Source organism: Cryptomeria japonica, chromosome 4 (assembly GCF_030272615.1).
Source record: "Cryptomeria japonica chromosome 4, Sugi_1.0, whole genome shotgun sequence".
Classification (NCBI taxonomy): Eukaryota; Viridiplantae; Streptophyta; class Pinopsida; order Cupressales; family Cupressaceae; genus Cryptomeria; species Cryptomeria japonica.
In genome coordinates, this window is record NC_081408.1 from 602,863,129 (window position 1) to 602,886,063 (window position 22,935).

At 41.6% G+C, this 22,935-nt stretch overlaps 1 protein-coding gene across 2 annotated transcripts in view; it reads right to left on the bottom strand.

Moving 5' to 3' along the window:
- LOC131061062 (uncharacterized) overlaps positions 1-22,935 on the bottom strand; it is a 165,279-nt gene that overhangs the window by 27,141 nt on the left and 115,203 nt on the right. For both annotated transcript variants that reach the window (XM_057994563.2, XM_057994562.2), the window contains exons 5-6: positions 9,496-9,556; positions 9,286-9,339 (exon numbers count right to left, since the gene is read on the bottom strand). In XM_057994563.2, coding sequence (XP_057850546.2) covers positions 9,286-9,339; positions 9,496-9,556 — 115 coding nt within the window. The remainder of the gene's footprint in view (positions 1-9,285; positions 9,340-9,495; positions 9,557-22,935) is intronic.

Consider the following 22,935-nt stretch of genomic DNA (forward strand, 5'->3'; position numbering starts at 1 on the left):
TACAAACAATGTGGCCGAGAAGCTTCCCTTGCGGTACCATAAAGCTACACTTCTTTAGGTTAAGAGCCAGTCTAGCTCTCCGGCACCTCTCCATACATTCTCCAAGTGCCTTTAGATGGGTGTCCTGATCACTGAAAATCGACCAGTCATCCATGAATGCCCTGAAATTTCCCGCAGACATTTTGTCAAAAATGTGTAAAATTATTCTCTAGAAGGTTGTCGGTGCATTACATAGCTCAAAGGGCATGCGATTGTAGGCATACACCCCCTCCTCTACCACGAATGTGGTCTTTAGCTTATCTTCTCCCGCAATACTTATCTAATTGTATCCTGAAAACCCATCCAGAAACATGTATATCTCATGCCCAGCTACTTCTTCCAGAATGTTGTCAATGAATGGGATTGGGAATGGATCTTTGATTGTTACTATGTTTAGGTACCTGAAGTCCACGCATATCCTTATCTGATTAGCTTCCTTCTTGAAAGAAATGACTATTGAGGAAACCCAATCACTAGTTTCTACTTTTGAATATGATCCCAGCCTCCAACATTTTGTTGATTTCCTCATTCACCTTGGCCGCGTAGTTCTTGTTCATCTTGTACGGTCTCCTCCGTACGAGTTGGGCTCCAGGTACGAGGGTTAAGCGATGTATGCACAATTCCGGTGGTACCCCCTTCAAGTCCTTGTAGGTCCAAGCAAAGACGTCCCTGTATTCAAGAAATATCCTGAAAGTCGCCGCCTTCAATACGGGGTTCCAGTCATCCCCTACGAGTATCACCTGCGGGTCCTCGTCCTTGCCTAGATTAACTTTTTCCACACCCCTTTCCTCGTACTTGATGGGTTTGTCTTGTTCAAATTGGTGGGCTAGCGTGTCATCCACCCATGCCATTCCCTCCCGGTACCTGCTGTACTCAGGTGGAAATGACTGTTCTTCCATACCGCCACCTGATTCCCCAATCTCGCATATTTGCAGCATGTGGCACTCTGGGTGGAAGACCTCGTAGTCCTCCATCTGCCAATGGAAGAGTCCGGCCAACGAACTAGTTCCATCCTCGAAGCATCCGTCTAGTTCTAGCACTCCCTCTTCATTGGGTTCCCTCCCTCCTCTGTCGCCTTCAAAACCCCACTTCCATCTATTTGAGTCCTTTGAGTCGGAGTCAAATGACGCAAGCTCTTCACTGACGGATTGATTCCTCAAGTCAATCACATACTTTTGACCTTCACTTCTTCCAGTTATGATTGGCTCTAGCCATGATCAGCCATCCCCTTCCCAGGACGGCGTCGTACACTTTTCTCTCCAGTGGGATGACCACAAAGTCCAGAAGGAATTGTTGTGTCCCGATCACCACCTTTTGTGCCATGAGAGTTCCGAGGGGTTTGATGTCATGTTGGTCCGCACCGACGAGATGAAATGTTGGTGGCCAGAGGGTAGGCTTGCCCAGACCTCTCCAAGTTTCTTTCGGTAGCACGTTGACTCCAAACCCGCCGTCCACAATGGTGTTTGTGAGCTTTTGTCCCATTATGTCCATCTCCACCACGGCAGGTTTTCGTCCAATGCTTACCGTGAGCAGCATAGGGTCCACGACCTCCATACCAGGTTCCTTCACCGAAGCTGTACTATGTGGTTTTGTCATCATCCGGTGTCCCTGGCTGATGGTAGTGTCGTCGGTTGCATTTGTCAGGGCCATCTTCAACTATGGCATGGTTTGTATAAGGTCGGATACCCATACGAATATAGTGGTCTGTAACATCTGCTTAATGATAGTTTTTTCCAGTCCTGACCGGAGTGGAGTACTGGTAGCCGGGTGTGAGGCCCTCCGTTCTTCTGCCATCGCCCGCTCAATATCTGCCCTGGCTTCCTGAAGTCTTTCCTTCTCCATGCGAGGGTCAGGATACATGGCTTTCTTGTTTTGCAATCTTGTGATTCCCAATACGCCTTCCCCTGGTTCTTCTACCTCCAGCATATTTACCCCTTTTTGCTTTGGACACTCTGTGTCCTCATGATTCCCCGGACCACACCATTTGCACAGCAAACTTCCTGCATCATCTCCATTGTGACATTCCTACGCAAAGTGACCCCATTCGTTGCATTTTCGACATTGGATCATGGGTCATCCCTTTGCGTCGTATTGAATTCTACTTGGCGTGTTAGCATTGGGCATGTTGTTACCTCCCCGGTTGTTTCGGTACCCTCCAGGAGAGGCGTCAGAGTTTGCTGCCGGCTTCAAAGGTGTCGCTGGCAGTGTGACTTGGTCGGGTTGGGCGTAGAGCACTTGTGTGCTCCATGCTTTTAAGTTGTACAGGCATTCCTTAATGGAATGTCCCATTACTTGGCAGATGTCACAGAAAGCTTTACGAGGGGAACTCCCCTTAGTGTGCCCTTATGTTTTGCGGTCGGTGCACCATTGTTCCTTTCCTTCTTTGCCACTTTCTTTGTCAGCCTTTAGTTCTTTCATCATCCTCATCATATCCCTTTGGAGTGCTTGCACCGTTTTGGACTCCCCATCACTTTCTACATCCGTACTGTCACCATTGCTCACCCGATGCTTCCCCTGAAAGTCTTGTTTTCACTTTCAATATCCATTGCACGATTGTATGCTTCGTCATACGAGGGCAGAGGGACCACTTTCATCTTCCGTCTGAGAGACAGTACCAGTCCTTCAACAAACCATCTCTTCTTGAGGCCATCAGCTGGCTGGTTCTCCATTTTGTTGAGCAATTCCCTCAGCCTTCTATTATATGCCCGCACCCTTTAACTTTTTCCCTACTTGGTATTGTAAATCTCCCCCACAATTTCATTGTCATCCCGTAGGAGTTTGAACTCCTCTTGGAAAGCCTTCTTCAGATTGTTCCAAGACATTTTATACTGGGCATCCAGATCTGTATACCAATCAATTGCTATTCCTCGCAAAGTGGCTGGAAATGCCTTCAACCAGTAATCCCAATCGTCCTGGCCATTTGCTTCCCAAATGGTCACACATGTCTTACAATGTCGTACGGGATCCTCCAACTCGTCACCCATGAATTTTGGAAGCTTTTGTTTATCCGAGATGTGTGCCATAGTTTTTGTCTGGGGGGTTTTATGTAGCGCTTGGAAGTTACTATATGCCCGGAAGGTATTATGTGTCTGGAAGGTACCCTACGCTCTTGACCTGGTTGGACCCCTGTCCGCAAGGCTTTAGTCACCCTCGCTCCTATACTCCCTCCTTCCCGAGCTATCTAGATCTGAACCTCCTATTGTGGTTTCCTCTGACAAGGACAAATTCCTGATGCCAAATAATGTTGCTTCAAAAATATTGGCGACCTCTTCGTGTAGGTCCCATACCGCCTCCTCTCCTTGTTCAAAATACTTTGATGGGTTGCTCTGCGACTCGGCTCCAAAGTCTTCTTCACTCGTCGTCGAGTGTGGGGCCTAGTCGGCGAGATCTTCCTCCGCTACATCTGGAAGTGGCAGGTTCCTGGCGACCTCCACCAACTCCTTCCACATGCACGACCTTTGTCTCTCCCGACTACGACTCCGACTCACACTCTGACTTCTGCTATGTTTCTCGAGGCTCTGTGAATCAGCAACCTCCCTTAGCTCTCGTCTCCACTCAACCTGTTCTTTTATACGGAGAGATCTTTGTACCGTTCCCTCGTCTACTCCTTCGGTGGTAGTGGTACGTTTGTCTTTGTTTGGCCATAGGGGCATTAAGTGCCAGAGGTACGGCGTCGGCTTCTCTCCCTCTCCTCTTCCTCCCTACGATTGCGCTCTTTGTACCTTTGGAGTACTTGTTGCCGACGAAGTTCCCGTGCAATTTCCTACCTTCGGTCCTGAAGTGAAATCAGATTTCTAGCGAGTAACCTTGGAATACTTCCGAGCAGGTCAAAGACGGGAGTGTTGACAGTGAGTTCACCACGTACCGTGCCTTCGAAGACGGCTCTAACATGAGCCTCCCTCTACACGTACTGTGTGACCGACACGTCCCACAACTCTACCAAGTCTATCGTCAACTGATCCTCTCGTGCCTCTTCTGCGGTACTTTCTTCGTGTGTGTCGCTGTCCACGACAATTAATTGTTGGTTGAATGGTCGGCTCATTAATTCCTTCCGCCTGCCACCATAGTTATCTCCAGGTTCGTTCAAGCAACGGCGCCAAAATGTTTAGCCCTTAATGTGAGGTTGGTAAACTCACAGGTAAAACAAGGATTTCCCACACGTAACAACTATTCATGTAAGAGAACATTCATATATCAAAGCATAAGTAACAACAACAAACAGCTATACCAGAACAATGATATCTTTATTGAATTCTCAAGAATATGCCATTACAATACCATCCCTGCCTAGGTTCCATCTGAACCATATATAGACTCAACAGTTGGCCAAGTTGCCAACTATCACTAACTACCAACTACCCCACGGGAACCTCTCGGCGACTCAAACATAAACATAAACACCCGTCCCCACTACAACTAACATGTGTTATTGACCCTTAACAAAGCCTTCAATGAGACATCTCAAAGTCTTTGGCTATGAGGCATATGCACATGTTCCAAGTGAGAAAATATCACAATTGGAGACAAGGCGGTTAAGTGTATATTCACCGGCTATGGTGTTGGTGTGAAAGATTACAAGCTTTGGGATCTATTTGCAGAGAAGGTGCTCTATAGTAGAAGTGTGATCATTTGTGAGTTGAAACCTTCCATAGTTCATTTGCAACCAAAGAAGGAAGAAAAATAGAAAAACGAGGTATTTCATGTACCACCTACTCCAATGCAAAATGAACTTTGGACCCCTGTTGGACCTGATGATGAGGAGAGCTCAAGCAGCTCTAGAACTTATGAAGAAGATCAAGAGCCTCAACCTTAGCAATTAAGGAGGTCTACTCATGATAGGCGACAACCTGAAAGATTTGGTTATTCACCATAAAGGTTTGGATATTCTTTGTTGGATTTTGTTGTGACGCGTTCACACACTGCCCCATGGCAAATGGGGACCTCTTGATGTGTCTTTTGTACACGACCAAACACAGAATAAAATACCCAGAGGTATCTTATCTTCTCTTAAGTAAAGTTTCCGAATGTTGAAGATATCACAAAAAGGATCAATCGGAGAAACTTCAAGGTTCTGTTATGTAGGTTCTCTACTCGTGGATAAGCTCTTCGTGGTATGATCTGATTTTGCTGGAATCACAAGGGGACTTACACTTGATGACCTGAACGTCTGATTTGCTGGAATCACAAGTCCTATTTACTAACTCGAAGACAAACAAATGGTAAAAGATGCAGGGTTCAGGAAGTCTACTCTACTACCTAGAATGCGAGAAGATGGATGAACGACTAGGTGGAGTCCTACTGGGCTGGGTCTCACCATCAGGCTTGAACAATCCGACACCAACTCAGTGCGATCTTCTAAGGGATGCTTCCAATACGTTCAAATCGTACACCATCAGACACTCATCACCATTCAAGATAATGCATGAACAATAGACGTGTAACGACTTAAGATTAAGCTCATTTTATGCCAATTGACCACGCAAGGCGCACTTACAATCAGTAAGAGGCTAGTGGTATGGATTAGACGGATTCCACACAGGTGCATTCAACAACTTCTTTCATTCAATTTAATTATCTATCATCTAAAATGAAGATTCAACAAGAGACCATGCATATTGCAACGAAACAACACACTTCACCATAACTTCAATGAAAATGGAGTTTGCTTACAATCACTGGCAACAATTTCTTGCCTTGTCCTCCTAATTTACTCTAATTGCTATTCTATCAGCTGACTATTCACTATTAGCTAACTATTCACCCGCTATCAACTATTGACTAACTATTAGCCTTTACAAATGGGGAGCTAAGGCTTATATAGTGCCCACAATACAATTCAATAGCTCAGATCAATTTGAGATCAATAGCCGAGATTTTACAATGAAAACCCTAATTAGGGTTTATTACAACAAACTCAATTCTGACCAATGAAATAATTGCATTACTTGGACACATGTCTTCTCTGGAATAATCGACCAATGGATGACCGGGGTAGGTACATCGAAGTTAGTGTCATCTTTGATGAGTCAGGTACATTAAATCTAGACACGCTGAGATGGACCAATCTGACTGGAGGAGTGATGAGTGGGATGCCACCTTGTCTGACACTTGTAACTTGGTAGATGCTCAATTTGATGATGCTGAGAAGGTAATTTTAATTAACTCTTCTGAAACTATCTGCTTCTTCAACGGACCCTTGCTTTAACCTCCTTTGTATTTGATGTGCAGGATGGATGGTGTACCTTTCCTTGAAATGCTGGCAACGCCCTTCATTGTTATCTTGTGGTTCCTTAGTGTGGCTAAGTGAAGGCTCTGGAGGTAGCTGGCGAATTGGTCGTCCTTGATGATGCTGGACTGGAGGAGGTCTTCCTTGCCCTGGCTTGGTCTTCTTTCATCTGCAAAACAAACCATAAGATGATTAAGGACACAATATATTTATTCTAACATAGCATTTTCTACCTTAAATCATCAACGAGAAGATATCAAAATGAAGTTTGCTCAAGATTCTTTCCAGGGACAGGCTCTATAAGAATTTCGCCCTGGACTCTTTGGAAGGGTCAGGAGCGAATTTTGCATTCCTGGCTCATTTAGACCTCACTTTGCGACTACGCTTGCCTAGATGCATGCCTAAGGATCCCTATATTCTCAACCCATACCAAGTTCGATGTAAATTTGGGGCAAAAGAGAGGTTTTATGAATTTCGCTCTGGACCCTTTGGAAGGGTCGGGAGCGAAATTCAAGTTTTAGGCTTGATCTTACACTTCCTTTACCTCAATTCACCCTACAAGGCAAGAATACCTCACACCACCTTCAACCATGTCAACACCTAGCCAAAACTAGGAAGAAAACAAGAGCTATAAGGATTTTCGCTCTGGACCCTTTGGAAGGGTCAGGAGCGAAAATCATGTTTTTGACCTTGATTCTTGATTCTTCCAACTCCAATCCTCTTTGGGAGGTAAACACAGACCATTCTTCTTGCATCTCCACCAAGGTCCTGATCTTGACTAAGGGGAAAATGAGTGTTTTCAAGAATTTCGCTCTGGAAGGGTCAAGAGCGAAATTCAATTTTTAGGCTAAAATCCTCCATTTCCTCCACCTCAAGTCGCTCTCTACGGCTTAGAACAAGTCAAAATACTTCCATACATGCCTTAGGACTCAAAACTTGGCCTTGATAAGTGAGAAATTGAGGTTAAAGGGGATTTTCGCTCTGGTCCCTTTGGAAGGGTCAGGAGCGAAATCCCTATCCTTGGCTAGTTTCTCACCTAGGTTCACTTCATTCTCCTCCAAACTTGATCAAAATAACTTCCTTTTATTGCAATCTAGACAATCCATCATCCAACTGGGTCTAGGCAAGGTCAAACTAAGTTTTTAAGGCCAAAGGAAGGCAAAATGGAGGATTTCGCTCTCGACCCTTTGGAAGGGTCAGGAGCAAAATTCTCCTCCCAGATTGATTTTCATCATTTCAAAGCCTTAAACCTCCTCCTCAAGGCAAACATGTGTCCAAGCCTCCTCAACTATGCCTTAGAAGTTATAAATCTGGTCATGGTAAAGAGCAAAATAGAGGAAATATGAATTTCGCTCTGGACCCTTTCGAAGGGTCACGAGCGAAATTCTCATTTTAGGCTCATTTCTTGATTCCCTTCTCCTTTCCTTGGCTTGGACATAACTTGTTAGGACTCCTTTGATCTCTATCAAGTTCACCTTGGCATCCATTTGGAGATTTTGTGAAGGAAATAAGGTTTTATATGAATTTCTCTCTAGACCCTTTGGAAGGGTCAGGAGCGAAATTCCTATTCTAGGCTCAATTCACCTTCAAACTGACTTGACTTTGTCTTAGACTTGATCCTAGATCCATTTCCTTCCATGTCCTAGCCAAATTTGCCCAATTTAGACCTTCAAAAGACAAAATTTCCCAATCAAAATTCAATGACCTCCTAACACCATAAACAACAAGAGCAGCAACTAAGCTTAAGGGAGACTTTCAAATAAACCCTAATTCTGGAGCATCGCGGACTCACCCTGACTTAAGCAAAGCCTGCTATCCAGTGATCCCCCTGACAGCACTCATCATGCAAAGGCTAACAGACAAAACCCTAAAAGACCAAGAAAACAAACCCGAGAAAGCAAAAAGGCAGGGGTCCCCATTTGTAATGGGGCAATGTGTGAATACGTCACAACAGGACCCCCCACTTTTTGCTTTCAACTTAGTGTTTTTGTCTTAGCTTGGCAACAGTTTTAGCCTTTTGCTTATGAAAAGATATGTTTTGTCAATCCGGGATAAGGTGAGTCCCGAGTCAAATGGGTAAGATCAAGTCAGGAATTCATTGTTTCAAGTCTAAATTCCCTGATTGGGTGATGAAATTAGGATTGAAGGGTGAAATTGTCAAAGTTGTCTGAAAGCTGTCAAGAGATCATCAAAGTTGTCAAGAAATTGTTAGGACAAAAAAGTTATTTGATTAAAAACATTTGTTGCTTAGCTTTGTGTGTAGGATTTTCAACTCAACCTTAGGTTGCTTTGCCCCTTGATATTTTCTGAAATCCTTTTTTTTTAATGAAATAATGCAAAATAAAAAAATTTAAAAGGGAAGGCAGTATAATGACTGCCCACAATTGCAGCAAATGACAAACAGAACAGCAGCCTAATCAAGTGAACAGGAGCAAGAAAAGCTGTTGCAGACCCTTAATAAAAACCAGAACTTGAAACACAAGATGCCATTACAAACAAGACTCAGACATCAGACTTCTAACATAGACCAGCTCTTGAATAAAAGCTGTTTACAATCTGAATTAAATCCTTTTATTATACAAGCTAAGGTTTTTTAATAATTTTAATAAACTATGGATTTATTTAAAATTCTTAATAAACTATTACATTCAATCAAAGCTAATAATGAAGTACAAATTAAATTAAAAATTTAACCCCTATTTTAATGACTTGTTTCCTTACTTCATCTTCCTTAATGTAGCATATTTAAAGAAAGTTTTTTTCTATTCTCCTCAAGTACTGACCATTTAGTGAGGCTTGAAACATTGGAAAGGAAAAACACTATACAGTTTTATCCAATAATTCACAACAAAATTTTGCACTACAAACTCCACTTTAGCACTACAATAAACTTCTAAGTGCATCCAAGATATGGGTTCACTTTAATTTTGGAGAAATCAAGGAAGAAATACAAAATTAAAATATTCATCTATTGAACTCATCAAGCTACATCTTTGCTTAAAGTTGGATATATTGAATACCGTGTGTACACTTGTGCCTTTCTTGGTAAATGCCAAAAGTCGTTTTTCACCCTCCTGTTATTGGGTACACACCAAATAAATCACCTTTGTGTAATCACCATATAAGTATCATATAAATAAAATATTAAAAAGTGAGTTGTTGGGTATGCTTCAGGTACTAGTCAATTAGAAAGATAAGCTTATAAATTTAGAAAAGGAAAGAGAGCATACCTGTTTCTTAAAATAGTCAATAAATTCATGCCATGAACTATGAACCTTAACAACAACATATCTGCAATAAGCCATTAAGGGTACAAATCTGAAATGGAAACTAAAACCAACATAATGAGATAAGGTGCCTTGAATTGAACTCAAAATGGAGGAAAATAACACTTTCTTTTTGTAGCTCTCACAGTGTAATGTCACCACCTTAGCAGTTGACCAAGTGTATGTGCGTTAGCCTAGCTCTACATGGTCCTGAGGGCCAAGGAAGGGTTTAAGGGGATCCTGGAGTGTTTTGGCCTACTCATTTCTAGTTTGGACCAAAACGGAGTTGATTTACTTAGTTTCAAGCATACTTACTATTTTTTGTAAGTCAGCAGGACACAACAGAGGCTAGTTTTGGTGATTGGATTCGATACTCCTCGATGAGAGCTTTCCGACGAGCTATCACTCGCGCTATTCGGAGTCCGATTGCTAATATATTTTAATGCTTGAAGTGTTATTAAAGTAACATTTAATTTAATTGTAAAATATTAAAGTGTTACTTTAATATTTATTTTATGGGGATGTGTGCAAATCAAAGGGGCACCCAAGGGAGACATAAGTGAATATTTTAATATGTTTTATATTGCACATCTTTTATCACACATTGCTCAAGTGAATTGGATCGACCCTTGGAGAAAGAATAAAAGGAAGCTTTTGTGGCTTCATTCAGCATGTTGAATATGAGAAGAAATTGATGTGTGAGTTGCAGATCCGTTCTTGGCACTAGAGGACATCTATCCTCTCTTGTGACATTCTAGACGTCATTCCCTTGGGGTTTGGCCTTTGGAATCCATTGCTATCAACTTCATTAACAAGCAGATTGGGTGCATCTCTAGCTACAGGCAGATTTGGTGTTTTGCTCGTACCTTCTTCACTTCTTGACCAATACTTATGCCATTCTGAAGGGATGATTTTATGAAGATATTGGACTGATTGAAGACTAATTAATATTGTAGCAGCACTGTAGCGCAGCACTATTCATGTACTGTAGCATGGCACCATTCACGCTACTGTAGCGCGGCACTATTCACGCTACTGTAGCATGGCACTATTCATGTTACTGTAGCAGCAAAATGGGAAGTCGTTGGAACATTATGTCAAAAATGTTGGAGTATTTAGTGAGTTGAAAAATCTGCTATGTATTTGACTTTATTAATTCTGGAAATAATATCATATCCACAGTAGTTCAATCTTCATGTTGCATATTATTGTAATTTCCTTTTAGTTCATGTTATGTGATTTTAAACCTATGCAAGACTTAAAAACAAACAAACATTTCATTTCCGAAGCCATAAGAGGTTTAAACATTAAACGGAGAAATAAGAAGTCGATGCAAACTGTTTGACTAAATTCCTATCAGCAGTTGGTTTAGTTTTTGGGCATTCTAGGGTGTCCATTACAGTGGTATCAAAGCTTGTTTTTCCTGCCAGCCTGTGAGGGTTTCATGCATCCAGCACATCAATATTACTTGAGGTGAAACAGGTCAAACATAAACTTACAGAATTCACCAGAGATTGAAGAGGAGGGTTACCCTTTTTCAACACCAGCCATGGGTGACAGAGATGGGGAAAGGGGAGAACCTAGCACTAGGGAGATGCTTAGTGATCTTGCTGGGGGTCAGAGGGAGCTCCAGGCTACATTGCAGCAGATGGCTATAGCCATTACACAACATTTGACGGAAGCAGATCAAGGCAATAATGGCAACCAAGGTAATAATACCAATCAGGGTAATAATGCTAACCAGGGAGGTGGATAGGGTAATGGAGGTAATGGAGACGCATCGGTTAACAGGGGAAGCAGGACATATGCTAGAGCAGGTTCTTCTACTACGAGACCATTCATGCCACAGTTTCCTCCGAGACAAAATGACCAGAATAATGCCGGTCCTACACAGCAAGAGATTCAAGATATGATTATGGATGATTGGAGGGACTCTAGCCCTGAGTTACAGGCTGAGATGACATTCAGGGAATATATGGATGTTAGACTCAAGAATATGCCCATGAGAGGAAACCGACAACAGAATTATGAGATGAGGAAGAAGTTGGGAAAGTTTTCTATTCCATACTATGGGTACAGGGAAGGCTTCAACACGGACATGGGTCCAGAAATTAGATACTTATTTCCAGCTTAATCCCATGGTTGAGGAGGATGCGATTAAGTATGCTGCATTGCACTTGGATGGGAGTGCACACGAGTGGTGGCACCATGGTATGGTTACATTGGGCCATAATCAAATAGACACATACGTAGAGTTCACTGAGAGGTTGATTGACAAGTTTGATACGAAGGATCCAGAACTCCATTTCAAGGAGTTAGCTCAGTTGAGACAGTGGGATCCTATCGACAATTACATCTCAGATTTCCAGAGTCTATCAATGTTGTTTATAGACATTTCGGAGAGGAGGTTGATTGTACTGTTTGTGGATGGATTGTCAAAGCCTCTTCGTGGTTGGGTGAAGGGACATGATCCCCTCACATTGCAGGATGCCATTCGGAAGGCGAGAGATCATGCACCTTCCGTTTCTAGGAGTAAGTTCACTCCTAAGGATCCACACTTCAAGAGGGATAAGGATAAAAAACCTCTACATAAGGATTCTCAGCCTCAGAAAAAAAAATCAAAGAGGTTAGATGATGAGACACTGAACGAGTTGAGGCGGAAAAAACTATGTTTTCAGTGTAGGAAACTGTGGGATTTATCTCACAAGTCTCCTCTGAAGGCTAAGGCCAACCAGATCGAGTACTTCTCTGCTGAGGAGTCACAGTCAGAAGATGAGGAGCAGCAGTCAGAGTCTGAGGGTGAGAGCAGTGCCACTGAGGAGGGTTCAAGGAATGAGAAGTCCCTAGCTAGATTGACAGGTGCTCAAAAGGCAATTACTTTTAAGGTGCATGGCACCATACAGGGACAGAAGGTGGTTGCTTTGTTGGACACTGGGGCCACACATAATTTCATAGATTCACAGTTAGTGGCTAGGAGAGGGTGGCAAACTGAAGAACATTCAGGATTCCGAGTCATGGTAGCTAGTGGTCACAAGTTACTATGCACACAAAAGATTACAAATCTTCGCATTAGATTGGGAGATGGTTATGAGCTACAGGATGAGTTCTATGTTGTGGACATGGGTGATTATGACGTTATCTTAGGGATGACTTGGATGGCATCGTTGAGAGAGTTTACTCTCAACATGGAGAGAGTAGAGATGAGGTTCCAGCATGAGGGCAGGACCGTGGTACTCAGAGGATTATCAGATGGCAATTGTAGGGTAGTTTCTTTGAGGGGGATGGAGAGGTTGTTCAGACATGATGATGTTAAGTGGGCAGCGGAGTGCTTGATTATGCCAGCATCACCAGAGCCACAGGTTAAGAGTCATCCGCCTGATATGCAGGACATCATTGATAGACATGCCAAGGTATTTGGCAATATTCCACATGGCGTTCCTCCAGATAGGGGGATAGAGCACGTCATTGAGTTAGAAGAGGGGGTTAAGCCCATTATGATCATGCCCTATCGTCATCCAAAGAAACACAAGGATGAGATAGAGAAAGCCATCAAGTAGTTGTTGGAGATGGGGCACATTAGGCCAAGTAAAAGCCCTTTTGCTTCAGCAGTTGTTTTGGTTAAGAAGGATGGAACAATGCGCATGTGCATTGACTACAGGGCCTTGAACAAGAAAACCATTAAGAACAGGTACCCCATTCCGAGGATAGATGAGCTGATAGATGAGCTACATGGGGCATGCTTCTTCACAAAGATAGATTTGAGATCAAGGTATCATCAGATCAGTATGAGGGCAGAGGACATTGAGAAGACAGCTTTTCGGTGTCACTATGGTCATTTCGAGTTTCTAGTTATGCCGTTTGGGGCTAACCAATGCTCCTGCTACTTTTCAGAGTTGCATGAACCAGGTGTTCAGGGGGCATTTGAGGAGATTCGCTTTGATTTTCTTTGACAATATTTTGGTCTTTAGCAAGACATGGGAGGAGCATTTGCAACATCTTGAGGAGGTGCTATCTATCTTGGAGAGAGAGTCACTATATGCCAAGGAGTCTAAGTGTGAGTTCGAGATTACAGAGCTTTTGTACCTTGGTCATATTATCAGTGCAAAGAGAGTTCGGGTGGATCCTGAAAAGATTAGAGCTATTGTTGATTGGCCCACGCCTACGAACCTTACTCAACTTAAAGGGTTCTTTGGCTTATGTGGTTTTTATAGGAGGTTTGTTAAGGGGTTTTATCAGACAGCTGCTCCCTTGACAGATCTTACTAGGAAGGGGGCCTTCACGTGGACAGGGGTAGCACAGAGGTGTTTTGAGCATTTCAAGCAGGTGATGTCTTCATGTCCAGTCTTAGCTCTACCAGACTTCACGAAGCCTTTTGATATTCATTGTGATGCATCGGGTGATGGGATTGGAGCAGTATTGATGCAGGAGAAGCACCCCATCGCTTTTGAGAGTAGGAAGCTCTGAGGTGTGGAGAGGAGCTATTCTATTTATGATCGTGAGATGTTGGCCATCATGCATGCCTTGGCCAAATTCCGATCCCACTTGGTTGGAGGGAAGTTTGTGATCAAGACGGATCACAACAGCATAAAGTATTTCATGAGCCAGCGAGACTTGAATGACAGGCAGCAGAAGTGGGTCACTAAATTGCAGGCTTATGACTTTGACATTGAGTTTGTCAAAGGGAAGAAGAATGTAGTAGCTGAAGCCTTATCCAGAAGACCTCACATTTGCGCTCTTGCAGAGATTACAGGAGATTGGAGGGATAAGATTATAGCAAACTATGTCGGAGATACTTGGGCTTCTGGTTTGATTTCAGGTACTATACAGGATGATTGCTATGAGGTGATAGATGGATTGATCAGATTTCAAGACAGGGTTTATTTGATTCCGTCATCACAGTTGAGAGAGGCGATACTGAGGGCATTTCATGATGCACCTACAGCTAGGCATCCAGGGGTCTTCAAGACCTACAGGCAGATTTGAGAGCGGTTCTCATGGAGAGGGCTCAAGGATGATGTTCAGAGGTATGTCAGGGACTGTGTAGTTTGTCAGCAGAATAAGGGAGAGCACACGTTTCCTGCAGGTTTACTACAGCCCTTGCCCATTCCAGACAGGAAATGGGAAAGCATTTCTATGGACTTCATCACTGGTTTACCACGAGTGCAGGGAAGAGATTGCATTTATGTGGTGGTAGACAGATTGACAAAGTTTGCTCACTTCTTTGCTATTCCTTCTTCTTACACAGCAGCTCACGTGGCAGATTTGTTCTTCAAAGAGATTTTTAGGTTGCATGGGCTACCGAAATTTATTGTTAGTGACAGGGATAGCAAGTTCATGAGCGCCTTTTGGTAGGAGTTGTTCAGGCTGTGCGGTATAGATCTTACACCTAGTACGAGCTACCATCTTCAGACAGATGGGCAGACGGAGATAGTAAATAAATGGGTGGAAGGTTATTTACTGAACTATGTGACTGCGCAACAGAGAGCTTGGGTCGGGTGGTTACACATGGGGGAGTATTGTTACAATACCACACATCACATGACCATCAGGATGACTCCATTTATGGCATTGTATGGGTATGAAGCACCAAGCTTCATGGATTTGGCTTTGGGGGACAGCAAAGTGCCCAAAGCCAAGGATCTGTTGTAGGATAGTCAGGATATCCTCAGAGCACTCAAGGAAAATATACAGTAGGCTCAAAATCAGCAGAAGTTGTATGTTGACCAACATAGGGTATAGCGCAATTTCGAGGTGGGGGACATGGTGTATTTGAGGCTACAACCATATAGGCAGTCATCGCTCAAGAGGAGTGGAGCAGAGAAGCTGAAGCCTAGATTTTATGGTCCCTACAAGGTGATTCGCAGAGTGGGCGAAGTCGCCTATGAGCTTGAGCTTCCAAAGGACAGTTGAGTACACAATGTATTTCATGTGTCTAGGCTCAAGAAAGCCATTGGTCAGAGTGTAGTACCTTCTGCAGATTTACCCCCTTTGGATGAGGAGGGGAAGCTCGTGTTAGTACCTGAGGCTATTCTGGACACCAGAGAGAGGAAACTCAAAAACAGGATACTGAAGGAGTATTTGGTCAGATGGAGAGACCTGCCGGAGGAAGATGCTACATGGGAAAATGAGCAAGTGATACAATAGGCTGGACTGAGATTGCTTGAGGACAAGCAATTTCAAGGGGGGCAGACTGTAATGTCCCCACTTTAGCAGTTGACCAAGTGTATGTGAGTTAGCCTAGCTCTACATGGTCCCGAGGGCTAACGAAGGGTTTAAGGGGATCCTGGAGTGTTTTGGCCTAGTCATTTCCAATTTGGGCCAAAACGGAGTTGATTTACTTAGTTTCAAGCATACTTACTATTTTTAGTAAGTCAGCAGGACACAACGGAGGCTAGTTTTGGTGAATGGATTCGATACTCCTCGGTGAGAGCTTTCCGACGAACTATCACTAGCGCTATTTGGAGTCCGATTGCTAATATATTTTAATGCCTCAAGTGTTATTAAAGTAACATTTAATTTAATTGTAAAATATTAAAGTGTTACTTTAATATCTATTTTATGGGGATGTGTGCAAATCAAAGGGGCACCCAAGGGAGACATAAGTGAATATTTTAATATGTTTTATATTGCACATCTTTTATCCCACATTGCTCAAGTGAGTTGGGTCGACCCTTGGAGAAAGAATAAAAGAAAGCTTTTGTGGCTTCATTCAGCATGTTGAATATGAGAAGAAATTGATGTGTGAGTTGCAGATCCGTTCTTGGCACTAGAGGACGTCTATCCTCTCTTGTGACATTCTAGACGTCATTCCCTTGGGGTTTGGCTTTTGAAATCCACTGCTATCAGCTTCATTAACAGGCAGATTGGGTGCATCTCCAGCTACAGGCAGATTTGGTGTTTTGCTCATACCTTCTTCACTTCTTGACCAATGCTTATGCCATTCTGAAGGGATGATTTTATGAAGATATTGGACTGATTGAAGACTAATTAATATTGTAGCAGCACTGTAGCGCAGCACTATTCACGATACTATAGCACGACACTATTCACGTTACTGTAGCATGGCACTATTCACGTTACTGTAGCAGCAAGATGGGAAGTCATTGTTGGAACATTATGTCAAAAATGCTGGAGTATTTAGTGAGTTGAAAAATCTGCTATGTATGACTTTATTAATTCTGGAAATAATATCATATCAGCAGTAGTTCAATCTTCATGTTGCATATTATTGTAATTTCCTTCTAGTTCATGTTATGTGATTTTAAACCTATACAAGACTTAAAAACAAACAAACATTTCATTTCCGAAGCCATAAGAGGTTTAAACATTAAACTGAGAAATAAGGAGTTGGATGCAAACTGTTTGACTAAATTCCTATCAGCAGTTGGTTTAGTTTTTGGACATTCTAGGGTGTCCATTACACACAGTATTATTAGAAACTCAACATTCAATCAAACTATTGAGTATTACTGCACTAAGGTTATGCTACAAAGTTTTGCCAAAAATCAAATGATGTTTATCACACAGAAGAAATGATAAGTGCCCACTTGACTTTTCTTCTTTCAGAATACTTAATTGCAGATTCTAAAGGGATTACAACGGAAGTATTAAGTAAAGAAAAAAACAATTGTTCAGCTCATGAATACCTAGAGTAAATATGACTTGCTGGTGGGATGGGAATACAAAAAACTACATTTGGCAATTAAGATTATAATTTAAAAGAGTTAACAAGTAAAGAATACTACAAATACTCTTTTAGAAAGAATTTTGTGTGTAATATGCATATTTTTAATACATAGAGAGCTTAATATTGCACAAAGACTGTCAAAATGAGGATTGATCCACTTTAAAAGAAAAATGAATCGTTATGATGACAACCATTTGCATCCACGAGGCCAAACCTGTATTTATATCAATCTTAGAACCCTAAAGTATGTCTGAGAAAAGAATGACCTGCATTAGATGCCTGCTGTTGCAGTTCTATGGAAATTGATATTAAGGATAATGTATTAACTACTATCAACATCCAAAGAGGTTCAAGTCATAAAAGGAATATCATTATGCAGTCTATACAATGCATCTGGGGGGTGTATTCAAATCACTATTGATACATTTCCTAGTTGTTGCTACGCCTTGGACTTTAAGATCTACACGTCTTATGTGATATAAGTTCACCAGAAAAAACCATGTTATCAATTTTCCCTTGCTTGTAATTACAATTGACTTCAGCCCACTTGGGTTTATGGTGCGTATATATTGTTAACTTCTTGTATATGTTATTAACTATGTTGCCCCGAGTTTCTGGGACAGGGGGAGCACATTTCCAAGTCCTTGATTTTCGAGCCAATTTTGGGAACAGCAAAGGGGACAGCTATATAAAAAATAAAGAAAATTTCAAATATTCACATAATAACATTGATATTTGATAAAGATGTAACGTTCCCTACTAGGTTTAGGCCTGTTTTAACCATAATTAACCTATTTCAAGGTACTTATGATTTAAACTAAATTGATTAGGAGACAATTATATCTTAACATGAATCAAATCAGCGATATTCCATACTTCAATCAATTAATTTATTAATAACTTTCTCATCTATCATACATCCATAATTCTTAATGCAAGTGTCAAGCTTTGTTACTACTGCAGTTTTAAGGAAGAAGAGGATGTGAATGTTACCAAAGCGCTTAGATACCAAATAGAGTAGGTTCCCTTACCCTATCTTGGGACCCAGTCCCTCAAGGTTCTCGGGACGCTGATCCCCACCCTCTCTTGGTAGTCACCCTATTGTTTGGATTTAGACTGGCCCTCTTTGGAAACATCTCAATTCCCAACTTCTTAAATACTGACAGTAGTGTTGTGACCTTTTCACACATCACCCCATTGCTAACGGGGACCCCCTCTTTTCCTGCTTTCTACATTGTTTAGGTTAGGGTTTTGGCAGCTTAGTGGGCAATTTTGTGTTTCCTACGCTCGAGTCTCGGAGTTTTGATCATGCCTAGTGTTGTTTAGGTTTTTTGGGAGTTATAGGATCAAGCACGTAAAGTTGAGATTTTAAATGATCCTAGTTTTGTCTAGGTATAGACCTTTTGAGCATTAATGTGTTTTTTGAATGTTCACGTCGGTGATTTTAAGTGCCTAAGTGTTTCAAGACCTTTTGGAGTTGTTTTCTCGCTCCTAGGAAGTTATTCAAGTTGATTTCGCACTTTATCCCGATAAATTCCCTATATTTTCGCTCAATTTTTTGATAAATTTGCCTAAGTCCTGTTGAGTTTTAATAGATTTTGAAGTTTCCTAGTGGTTTTGAGTGGAAAAATCATCATTTTCCGGATGAAAATCCATATTCTAAGGGTTAAAAGGTCAAAATTCCATACTAGAAGTGTTTTTCCCCTCATATTCCTGAATACCCATGGTTTTCCCCCACTCTGAATCGCAACTGGACATGGATTTCCCCTTAAATCCAAACTTGACCCATTTTGCCACCACTGTGAATCCACACTAGGGCTGATTTTCCCCTGGATGTTGTAATTTTGGCTAAGTGTTGGGATTTTATCCTGACTACCCACGTTTTTCCATCGAGAGTGCGGATTATGTTTTGGATGACATTTTGGATGATTCCACGCCTAGATCAATTTTCCACCAGGCCTTTTGTGACAAGTTTTTGAGGATTTTTTTGCAGACACTCATTCCTAACTCAAGGTGATTTTCCACTGAGAGAGATTTGATGTTTTTTGAGCCAGGATTTTCATCCAAACTAGGGTCGATTTCCCCCCAAGGGACATTTTGTGTTGAGTGACGAAGTTTCAAGTGTAATTATCATTCCAAACAGAGATCGATTTTCCCCTAAACCCCATTTTTGTGCACGTTGACGAATTTCAATGGGATTTTTTTATCCCTACTAGGATCGATTTTCCCCTAAGGGGATATTTTGACGATTTTAAATGATTTTAATGGCATTTCTTAATTCCTACTTAGATTGATTTTCCCAATTGGCCATTTTGGTTTAAATTTTGAAATATTTTAATACAATGAGCCTCATTTAATTGTTTTTAATGAAAAGCAACAATTATTTACAATAAAAGAAAAATAATTAATGATTTGCAATAAGCATTTAATGTTTTCAACCTTCCAGAAGCAAATCGGTTTTTACCAAGCAAGTATAAAAAACAAGTTTTTTTATCCCACATTGCTTGTGTGGTGAAAGTTTATGGTGAAAGCAAGTTCATAGCAAGAGTTTCCAGCCTTATTTTATTATTAAGTTTGCCAAGTGTATCCATGAAGGAGCTATTTCCTCTCCAGCTGGCAATTTTGGGAGAAGTGTCCAAGTGAAGTGATTGATTGAAGACTATTCTTGTTACCATTTTTCCCCATTGCCATTTTTTCCAGCTTGGCGACTTTTTGGTGGCTGCCATTGATATCCAAGTGCCACGATTTTTTGGAGATAGCGCCATTTTTGGGTGAAGGGTGATTTTTGCTAAAAGGGTGATTCTTGTATTTGAGGTTTCCACCTCTAACTTTGGTGATTTCCCTTGATGCCGCCATTTTTAATTGTTCTCAGACTTGAGTTGGCAGATTGGAGTGCATTTTGAAGACATTTTCAGACTTGTGTGAGGTGGCGCCAGAGTTGGAGAAATACGATTTTATTTTGCAAGTGTTTTGGTGCCATTTTTTGATGGATTGCCTTCATGATTGGTGGTCGCCATTATCCCTACCTGCTGTTATTACTTCAGATCTGAGTTTAACACCATTGTTATAGCTGGTGTGACCTCCATTGTTGGCTGTTCATCCATTTTCAGACTTAAATTTTCCTTGCCCAGACAACTCTAACTTTGGCAATTTACATTTGGGGGCATTTTGGGATCATTTTCAGTCAATTCTCAGACCATTTTGAGGGTTGTCACAGGTCTGCAACTTCATTTTGGCTGCTTGTCCTCAGAAAATTAAACTTGTACCAGCCATACCTATGTTCCCGAATTTGATTGCTTTCGTCATCATGATTGATTTTCATCAAATTTGTGCATATTTGGGTGATTGCAACATGTTTTGAGACATTATTTTGTATAGTTGCAGGTTGTCTTCAGATTTGCTGGCAACCATTGTTGACTTTGGAAGGTGTCCTCAGATTTGGTTTTGTGTGAAAACACAACCTTTCACACCTTTCCTTGGTCATTGTTGATCCTGTAGACTCCTTTGCACTTTAGTTTGCACACAAATTTGTAAGTATAAGGAGGTGTTGATTTTAATGAATTTCATGAGGGTTTCATACCCTAACTCTGTCACATTTCGTATTTAATTGTTGAAATCTATCTAGAGTGTCGATTATTTTCCTGATTTCCATACCCTAATTAGTTTAAATCATCAAGAAGTTAGGAGTCAAGAATATTTTTATTTTTCTAAGTTCTAACTTCAAGGTTCGTAGAGGTGCGATGTCAAAGTCCGGACTCAAGGAAAGGAGAGAACAGAAGATACTTGAGATTGGATTCTATCCAGAATCCAAGATGTCATCCAAATGGAAGGAGATTACAGACACGAACATGCATTTCTTGAACCTGAACCAGATGTGACAACGCATGTTCGAAATTGGAAGCCAGATTCCTTCCCCAGCCTTCATAGTCCGGACTCAAGGAAAGGAGAGAACAACAGAAGATACTTGAGATTGAATTCTATCCAGAATCCAAGATGTCATCCAGATGGAAGGAGATTATAGACACGAACATGCATTTCCTAAACCTGAACCAGATGTGACAACGCATGTTCGAAATTGGAAGCTAGATTCCTTCCCCAGCCTATGTGAACATTATGAGGAGTGGCATTTCCCAGGCCGCTGGATTTCGCAGTCCATACAGTGCAGTGAGCTTATCCTAGAGTGTGCACGATGTTACGATCCTTGCTCCCAAATGATCAAGACTCCTAAGGGTATCGTCATTGCCTACCTTGTTGAGGTGTTTGGAATTCCACGTGGAGCAGACATGAAGGATATAACTAAAGATGAATATGAAGACTGATATAAGAAGAAGATGGATGCGTGTAAGACCATAGTAAATAAGGAGTGGATGATCGATCCTAGGCCTCATCATTACAAGGCTCCCAAGACACTCATGTGCACAGACTTCAAAGAGGAAAATAGTGATTTAGTATTCCTGCTTAACCGAGTGATGGGGATGTCGTAGGGTGCAATATACAATGGATGGATGTTCTATTTCATCCAAGATTGTCTAAGAGGAACATCGATAAATTGGTCTAGAATCATCAATGACAATCCGGACTTTCAGCTGAGGAATGTGGAGCGGTCGAAGTCATTCGCCATGACTTCCTACTTGGTGTACCTACTTACAGAGTTTGTTACATACAAAAAATTGATATGCAGAGGTGAAGTCGGGAATGGACAAGGGCAATTCAGGAGTTATGAGTGCTATCCACAGTTGAACATGTATAGAATTGAAGTTTATAAGAGAGTGAATGATTTATTCACCATGTACATCACGCGGATGCTGCAAGGCAAAATTCACAAGAGGTTGTCCAAGGAGGCAACGAAACTAATAGAAAAATATGGATCGTGGTATATTCAGTTTCCCACTTTCACATACCTTAGGATTCATGGGTTTCAATCCGAACCCTACAGGCTTCCTAGGTATCCTTTTGACAAAATGATCTTGTTGGAAGTGGTGAGACAGCTTCTGGAGTTTGATTCTATTCAAAAAGAGAAGCACAGGACAAGCATGACATTCCCTATTTCAGTTGGGAAAACATTAGAGGTTTGTCAGTCTGCCTTAGCCATCAGCACTGCAAGTGAGGAGCTCGCATTCTATCGATTTGCAATATATAAGAAATGAGAAAGGTTTGATCCAAATAAGAAAGTTGGAAGGATTAGGGGAGAGAAGTTCATCCACGAGATAGACAGAGAAGATTAATGGGCCAACCTGATGGACGAGCAGGTAGTAAAGAGACGAATGTGGTCCAGAATGTTAGTGGATTTCATGAGGAAGTGTGGACTTTTCCTCATTCTTGATCAGGTGTTAGATGACAGGGATCATACGCATCCACAATATGAAAATGAAATGAAGAAGGCGATCTTATTGCCTAATTGGTCAGAGTCGGAAGAGATAGATTTGAATGTATTGATGAGAGAGGTCTTGAGTTTCTCCCGAGCATGGGTGAATATTCAAATAAATAAGTTAGTTGATATGGGTGTTTCCTTCACTTATGAAAAGATGAAACCGGAAGAATCCGCTTCCGAGGATGATCAGAGAACTATCAGTGATGTCAGGATTCACGCGGATGAGGAGAGTCAAACTCCCAAGAGAAGGAAGAACACCAAGAGAAGTCAAGGCTAGAGGGAAGAAGATTCAGGAGGTTAAGAAGAAGAAACAAAAGACAACCATTCCTTCGCCTATCATTCCTTC